Genomic DNA, 8629 nt, shown 5'->3' with positions numbered 1-8629 from the left:
TGTAGCTCCCCCCGGCACCTCCTGCTATGCAACTGCTTCTTTCAGGTCTTCTGGGACTACTAGGAAGACAGCAGCATGCTCCACATGTACACTCCCTAAATATAAAATCACATTAAAGCTGTGATAGATTTAGATTTATCTAGATTTATTTTATCCAATCTGATTTAGATTGGATATAAGGAAGAAGTTCTTTACTGTTAGACTGATGAGGCACTGCAATGGGGTGCCCAGGGAGGCTGTGAATGCTCCATCCCTGGTGGTGTTCAAGGCCAGGTTGGACAAAGCCTTGGGTGGCATGGTTTAGTGTGAGGTGTCTCTGCCCATGGCAGGGGGTTGGAACTGGATGATCTTAAGGTCCTTTCCAACCCTAACTATTCTATGATTCTATAAAAGCCAAAGTGCTCAAGAATTAAGGCTAGAGCTGACCCCAAAGAGATGGGAGCTCTGCAGAGGTTTTTCTTATCTGAAAAGTCTCCAAATTCCGCTTACTGTAAGAAATAGATAGATGGATAGACAGATATAGATTAGTATAGACACGTAGATGGATATATAGATACTGATTTATCAGATATAGATTAATAGATATAGAAAGAGATATAGAGAGATATGGATATAGACAGATATAGATTATATCAATATAGATATATAGATATAAATATAAATATGTAGACAGTTATACAGGTATAGATATTGACACATTAGATATAGATTATAGAGATATAGAGATAGATAGAGATCTATGTGGGAAGGGCTGCAAATAACAGCTGTAGTCAGCTGCTGAGTATGATCCACCCATGATCTGGGCATTTCGGATGGGGCACAGGCCCAGATTTCTGGTGTGTGCAGACAAGAGACCCATTCAGAGAGTTAGGATGGCTAACAGGGCTAAATTATCATACAGAAAGATGAGGCATCACATACTCAGCCTCAAAGAACATGCTAAGTATATCTAGCCTAGAGAACATTTTATGTTGGTTTTGGACATTATACTTTCTTCTGAGCCTGTATTTTAAGCCTTGATAAATGCACCTTCATTTGGGTTACTCCAGGAGCACCAGGTTGCCCGGGGCAGAGGGGTACTCCCCATTCCCACTCATCCTCTGCCAGGGCATGCAAAGAGGAGTGGAGGAGGAACGGGGCGTCATAGCCTGGGGAAGTTTCTCAGCACCTTTTTCTGCACACCAGTGCTCTGCCTGCACAGGCAGCCACAGGCAGGAGCCAAGAGGCAGAAGCTGAACCTGCTGCTCTCACAGGGGCCCAACTTTAGGCTAAAGCAGCCCAAAGCCAACTGATGAGCCAGAATTTCACCTAAAGGCAGGATACAGTGTGTAATACAGCATGGAAATCAGGTTTGGGAACAGTCAGATAACCGAGCAAATGCTTTTATTGTAGAAACCTGTGCGCAGCAGGTCCATTCCAATCAGCTTCACCTCATGCTGCCTTAAACTTTTATCGATGAACAGGAAGACAGCAGAAAGCTTGTCACAGAGATTAGGGATCTGAGGAGGAGGAGGAGAAGGAGGTCATGCTGCAGAGGCAGCAGTGCAGTGATCCTAGTAAGCTCAGCCAGAAAAACCAGCCTGTAGTGTAATGCAACCCGGGCAGGATGAAGATCCCAATGGCTGCAGGGATCTAGCAAGGATCTAGCAGGGATCCAGCAGCCCACTCCACCTGCAACCTCCCCTGCCACTTATCAATATTAAAGGATGCTTTAATTTGCTTTCCGAAAGCTGTCTGAATCACCATCTTGCAGAGACAGCTGTAAACTGGGGCCTGGGAGATACAAGCCCATGGGTCCAGCGGTTACCCATGTTGGCATGATGTGCTCTTAATGTTAACTGTCTGCTTGCATCTTGGTAATGAGCAGGGATTATGTGCTATTAATAGCCTTCATTCTCAGTGACTAGTCTCCCTCCTTAATTTCAAAGTTTCCTATCCACAAGATGGGCTGAACTCAACTGTCAAGTTTCTATCTGCTTCACTACGATTTTAATATTGCCCATTCAAATCCACTAAGACATTCAAATCTTCTCAGCCCTGCATGGAATACTCTGACAAAAGTCACATAAATTGATTAGCAAGCATGATGGATGTATCAGGAAAACACCATCTGAATCAATTTTAGTCCCTTCCATAGCAGACTGACAGGATCTGTGAACGAGGGGAAAGCAGTGGTTGTCCTGTATCCTCACATAGGGAAGGCTCTTCCTGCTGCTCTCAAAATTAAGCTCTGGAAATGAGGTTCTGCTTGAAACTGTGGTAGGATCAAGTGTAAATACATCTGCTGGCAGCTACCAATGGCTCCCTGGGAAAACAGGATGAAGCATTTAGTAAGGGTCTGTCCATGACCTGGCTTGGGTCACTGCTGTCATGACAGGATGGGCAGTGGTTAGAAAGGTGTCAGGAATGAAATTCAACAAGATCTTGACAAACTGGAAACAGGCATGGCAGCAGGGACCTTGAACACTGCAGGGATGGGGCAGCCACAGCTTCTCTGGGCACCCTCTGCCAGCACCTCAGCACCCTCACAGTAAATAACTTCTAATATGTAATCTAATTCCACCCTCTTTCAGTCTGAAATAAAAGCCAAGTCTTTTAAAAAAGAAAGCAAATACCCATGCTTGGACGTCTAACTAAGGAGAACAGCCTTGAAGGTATGCTGCTGCTAGGTGTAAGCCCTAGAAAGTCTTCATCTGTAGCCAGTTTTGGGAGCACAGGGTGAGAGCACCCCAGAGAGCAACAGAAGTGCTTGAAGACACAACACTGGTGGAAGCAGTCCAACATCTGGATAGTTCAGCCTTAAGTGAAGAGTGAGAGGGCATGTGCTAAACCTTTAAAACAATAATAAAGTGTACTCCAAGGCCTGAGTGATAAGAGCATGGAATAGGGGCATGAAAGTGATGAAGTGGGAGATGACAGCCCAGACCCCCTTGGCAGAGAGGAGCGTTATTCGTGGCTTCCCAGATTAGGGGAGGGAGCTCCGGCCTGGAAAAGCATGGCTGGAAGGAGCTCCGTGACCTACTGCCTCTGCCAGCACTTTGTTTCTGCTCTTGAAAAGATGCTTCATCTCTCTTGTGCAACCTCAGCTAGCTGTGCTTCCTCCCACCGAGCTAGTTCACATTTTCACATCCTCATTAGTTTTCTGTTCTTTACATAAATATTGATCACATTCCAGGATCCTTTCAAGTTGCAAAAGCACAGTCTCCATAAAGCAAAACTTTCAGCTCTGCCAAGAGACTCAGTGCTCTCTTATAAGGCGAGGCAGTCACTAAGAATTCTCTGAAAGTGCTGGGTTTCACCCCAGACTTTGTTCCCTGTTCAGTAACTTTATCTTCATTTCAGGATTGAGATCTCAGCTGCTCTGGTCACAGAGAAGTGGCAGCACAGTTGCATAGGCCAGCCATGAGACAATGAAAGTTGTGCCACATGGGGAAGCAGGTTCCAGGCACCACTGTGGTTCGCAGCACTATCGGGGTTTTGGTTTTAATTTACTTGTTATTGGTTTAGCATGTGACCACCCACCAGCCTGCAGAAGAATAGCAGAAAACCAACATGTTCCTGCTCCAACTCATGTCATGTGAATAGCAAACACTTGACTTCCAGCATGGGAAAAGCCATCCCAATCCATCTCTGAGCACCCTGTGTTCCCCGGCCACCCACCACAGTGCCTCCCGCTTCCCATAAGGGGTCCAGGCTGCAATGAGCTTCATATTGGAAGACCATCAGCAACACCTTGAGACTCTCATGGAAAAATCTGATGACTGGATTCCTTGCCAACAAAATAAACACACCAGCAAAGCTGAAAGCAGTCACATGTGCAAAACGAGCCTCCCTCCCCGGGATTAATTCATCCAGGTCATAGAATCCCAAGATGGTTTCTATTGCAAGGGATCTTAAAGCTCATCCAGTTCCCACCCCTGCCACGGAGAGAGAAAACTTCCATCGCAAAGTATATGTCACAGAATCAACGGGGCTGGTACAGAACTGTAGCATCCAGTCCAACCATTACCCTGCACTGACAAGCCCACCACTAAACTAAGCGCAAACTGATCTTCCCTCAAGATCTCCCCTCATGGCTGCCCCTCACCATCTCCACTCACAGCCACCCCTCGTCTCCCACCCATAGTGGCACACGCCCTATAGCTGCCACCGCTACCCCTCATGGCCACCTCTCATCTCCCCTCATGATTACCCCTCAGGAACGCTCCCCACACCCCATGGCTGCCCTTGCTCTCCCGTCATGATCTTCCCTCATGTCCTGCCCGCTCATGCCGCTGCCCGTGGCTGCTGGCGTACTCGGGCCAGCACTGACACCCCCTTCCCCGTCCCTGTGTGGACCGGCAGCCCCTCCACACCCACCATAGGCTGCAAGCCCTTCCCTGTCCCTGTCAGCACATGGCTCTGAGCAACCGGCTCTGGGTGACGCTGCTTCAGCAGGGACACGGGACCAGAGCAGCCGATGCCCAGAGCTCCCTCCCCGCCTCAGCCAGGCTGAGGCTGTGCAGGCGCCCTCCACACCCACCCAGCACTGCAGCCGCTCCTTCCACCTCCTGGACTCTGCACAACTCTGCTCCAGCTGCTCCACGAGCACACCGAGCGACTTCTTCACCTCTGCCGCCTCCATGGTAGTGCTGGCTGTGAGGGGCACTGACACGGGCGCTGGCAGCACAGACGCTCCTCTCTCGCCTTCGTTAAAGCCCTTCCCCAGCGCAGCGACACACCACAGGTCGTTGTTGTCTCTCTCCCACTCCTGCTCAGCAGCACCCAGGTTCTCCCGGTGCTCCCCACCTCTGGAAGCAGCCCAGCGCTACACCAGGGCACCTGTGTCACAGCCCCGCGGTGACAGCAGTGACATGGCTGCTACTACCCACTGTGACATGGCTGCTACTACCCACTGTGACATGGCCGCCAACTGCCCACTGTGACACGGCCGCTGCTGGCAGCAGGCGCTGAGCCGGGGACCCAGCCATAGCAATGAGGGGAACAAGGCTCTGCTATGGGTGCATGGGGCCGGAGCAATGGTGGCACCAGGGAGTCCAACTCCACCATGCTCACTGCTGGGGCCTCTGCTGCCGGCGCACATGAGCTCCTGTGAGCTTAGGGAGCGCGGCCCCAGGGGAAGCTGGGTCACTGCATTGAGAGGGAGGTGGAGTTAACCCAAACCCAGGGCTCCACTGAGGATAGAGCAGAAAAGGGGCTGAAAAATGGTGCTTCTCCATCAGTTCCACGTAACAGGGCCAGGACTGGGCTGAGCTGCTGGGAATCCCCCAAACACTGGGGAAACCCTCCTTGAAATCCTCCTTACATGCCAGAGGAGAAATTCTAGAACCGTGGAACGCTTTGGAATGGAAGGGACCTTCCAGCTCGTCCAGTTCCAACCCAGCAAAACGCAGTAGGGCCAGATGAAGATCTTGCCCAGGAAGGGCAAACCGGTAGGCAAGAAGCTGCAGGATCCCATCTCAGAGCCCCCAAGGAAGAGCAGGGTTTCCTGAAGAGAGCCAGCACCTGCTTGTGCTGCAGCTGCTGGACCTGATGTGTTGGACAGTGTGGCTGCTGGCCACCCTGGCCATTCATAGCCCGGCCAGCCGCTGGCCGCAGAGGACCTGGAGACGGGGTTGATGTTCTGAGTGTCCCTGCAGGCCCCCTGCCCTGCCCAGAGTGCTCCAAGGCCAGCGGCTGCTCTCCCACAGCCACCTTGTGCTGCCTCGTCGCACGAGACAGCGACTCAATGGTTGGTGTCTTTGAGGCCTCTTGGGACATCACAGCTGCCTACGCTCAGTTCGGTGGAGCCCAATGGTAGCTGTTTCCTACACCCTCCCAATGAGTAACGCTGAAGCCCAAAGGTGCCCAAAGAGGACTACAATGGCCCCTCTACCACGTGCACCGGTGTGCAGGGGCACAAGCTCCAGGCCCCCATCCAGGGACACGTTGGGGACAGCGCCTGCCCCACGGGTGTTTGGAGTCCTGAGGTGAGACCAGAACACAGCAGCCGCTGCAGACCACCCTGTTCATAGCACCCCCAAGCTGAGAGGAGCTGGTTTGCATGTCACAGTCCCTGGGCTTTATTGGCGGGGGGGAAAGGGATGTCAACAGGGCAGCAGCCCCTCAGTGACCGCAGGGAAAATCCATCCCAGTGCATACACGAGGTTGCTGTAGATCTGCTCAGGAAGTCCACACGAGAGCACGCAGCAGAAGAACTCAAGGTCAAGGCGCAAGGTGCAGACAAGTGCAGCAGCCACACAGATGCCAACGGCCAGCTCCAGGCTGACCAAGAGCAGGGAGAGCATCCTGTGAAGAAGAAGAGCCATGGGAGACAGGGCAGGGTGGATGATGCCAACCCTAGGTCTCCTCTGGACTTGAGGGGGCCATGGGCTGCCCCCAGCCATTTCTCATCGCACCCTTAAGCAGAGTGAGACCTGAGACTCCTCAATCCCAGGAAACACCCAGGCTCAAGGAAAACTGACCCTGGCCAATGCTCAGCTAGAGCCCAGAGCCGGGCAGCAGCACACAGCATCAGCCTGGCCAGATGGAGCAGGCGTACAGCACATCCCTGCCACTGCCTGGAGCGGGGTACAGGGCACCCCGAGGGGAAACTCACTGCAGCCAGTAGCAGAAACCACGTCTCCTGGCCAGCAAGTCCCTCTCCTCTTTCTGCGCCACGGCCTCTTCCAGCTTCTCAATTTGCTGATCCAGAATCTGGGAGAAACAAGGCTTGGAGTCTCTGAACCTGCTGGGGCCTCCTCCAACCTCACACTCCCCAAGGGCCTGTTTTGCCCTGGCCCTTCTGGCACTACCTTGTCCTTCTGCTGCTCCTCCCGCAGCCAGGCCCCCATGCAGGCAAGGTGTTTTTCCTCCTGCAAAACAAGGGCAGCGTCGGGCACTCTCAGCCCCCTCCAGCCCTCATTCACTACCCCACCGCCACAGGGCACTGAGAAGCGCGGGTGACTCCAGGCCACGCACAGGGAATTAAGTGATGGATGCCTCATCTCCTGGGCAATGTGTCCTCCTCCCCAGTCACCCTTTTGCCCGCAGCCAGTGGGCAACACGTGCCAGAGAACCCTCCTTCAGCAGGGGGGGGCGCTGGACAAGACTACCCCCGAGGACCCGGCACACCGCTCAGCCCCAGCCGGCACAGCTCTAGGACATGGCTAGGGGAGAGGACACCAACCTGGCTGCGGACCTCCTGCACAGCATCAGAGAGATCCTCATGAGTCCCGTCCTGCGTGGGGAAAGGAGAGCACGGGCTCAGGCTCTGCAGCCCCAGAGCCCATGGACCAGGAGCCCCTCCACACCTACCATGTCCTGCAGCAGCTCCTTGCTGCCGGCCTGCTCTGAGTATCTCTGCATGGCCAGTCTGAAGGCTGCTCCGTCGGCCTCTGCTGCCTGCAGGAGAGGAGAGGGAACAAGAGTGTCTCCAGGAGGGGCACGGCCCATTCCCTCCATTGCAGGCAACAGACCGTAAAGTAAATGTCACAGAATCACAGAATCAACTGCGCTGGTACAGAACTGTAGCATCCAGTCCAACCATTACCCTGCACTGACAAGCCCACCACTAAACTAAGCGCAAACTGATCTTCCCTCAAGATCTCCCCTCATGGCTGCCCCTCACCATCTCCACTCACAGCCACCCCTCGTCTCCCACCCATAGTGGCACACGCCCTATAGCTGCCACCGCTACCCCTCATGGCCACCTCTCATCTCCCCTCATGATTACCCCTCAGGAACGCTCCCCACACCCCATGGCTGCCCTTGCTCTCCCGTCATGATCTTCCCTCATGTCCTGCCCGCTCATGCCGCTGCCCGTGGCTGCTGGCGTACTCGGGCCAGCACTGACACCCCCTTCCCCGTCCCTGTGTGGACCGGCAGCCCCTCCACACCCACCATAGGCTGCAAGCCCTTCCCTGTCCCTGTCAGCACATGGCTCTGAGCAACCGGCTCTGGGTGACGCTGCTTCAGCAGGGACACGGGACCAGAGCAGCCGATGCCCAGAGCTCCCTCCCCGCCTCAGCCAGGCTGAGGCTGTGCAGGCGCCCTCCACACCCACCCAGCACTGCAGCCGCTCCTTCCACCTCCTGGACTCTGCACAACTCTGCTCCAGCTGCTCCACGAGCACACCGAGCGACTTCTTCACCTCTGCCGCCTCCATGGTAGTGCTGGCTGTGAGGGGCACTGACACGGGCGCTGGCAGCACAGACGCTCCTCTCTCGCCTTCGTTAAAGCCCTTCCCCAGCGCAGCGACACACCACAGGTCGTTGTTGTCTCTCTCCCACTCCTGCTCAGCAGCACCCAGGTTCTCCCGGTGCTCCCCACCTCTGGAAGCAGCCCAGCGCTACACCAGGGCACCTGTGTCACAGCCCCGCGGTGACAGCAGTGACATGGCTGCTACTACCCACTGTGACATGGCTGCTACTACCCACTGTGACATGGCCGCCAACTGCCCACTGTGACACGGCCGCTGCTGGCAGCAGGCGCTGAGCCGGGGACCCAGCCATAGCAATGAGGGGAACAAGGCTCTGCTATGGGTGCATGGGGCCGGAGCAATGGTGGCACCAGGGAGTCCAACTCCACCATGCTCACTGCTGGGGCCTCTGCTGCCGGCGCACATGAGCTCCTGTGAGCTTAGGGAGCG

At 54.4% G+C, this 8629-nt stretch overlaps 1 protein-coding gene across 1 annotated transcript; it reads right to left on the bottom strand.

The window, feature by feature from the left end:
* Nucleotides 1–6086: 6086 nt before the first annotated feature.
* Nucleotides 6087–8425, bottom strand: LOC133272385 (uncharacterized). Its single transcript, XM_061459546.1, has 7 exons — nt 8394–8425; nt 8045–8312; nt 7297–7383; nt 7169–7219; nt 6795–6854; nt 6599–6696; nt 6087–6288 (listed from the first exon to the last, which is right to left on the bottom strand). Exons 1-7 carry the CDS (start codon nt 8423–8425, stop codon nt 6087–6089), a joined length of 798 nt encoding a protein of 265 aa, XP_061315530.1.
* Nucleotides 8426–8629: the final 204 nt, after the last annotated feature.

The sequence above is a fragment of the Pezoporus flaviventris genome, unplaced genomic scaffold (genome assembly GCF_033815535.1).
Source record: "Pezoporus flaviventris isolate CSIRO_AGI_PZ_B2104156 unplaced genomic scaffold, CSIRO_AGI_Pfla_v1 ptg000029l, whole genome shotgun sequence".
Classification (NCBI taxonomy): domain Eukaryota; kingdom Metazoa; phylum Chordata; class Aves; order Psittaciformes; family Psittacidae; genus Pezoporus; species Pezoporus flaviventris.
Note: the sequence above shows the minus strand (reverse complement) of the source record. Positions and strands in the feature narration are given on the sequence as shown.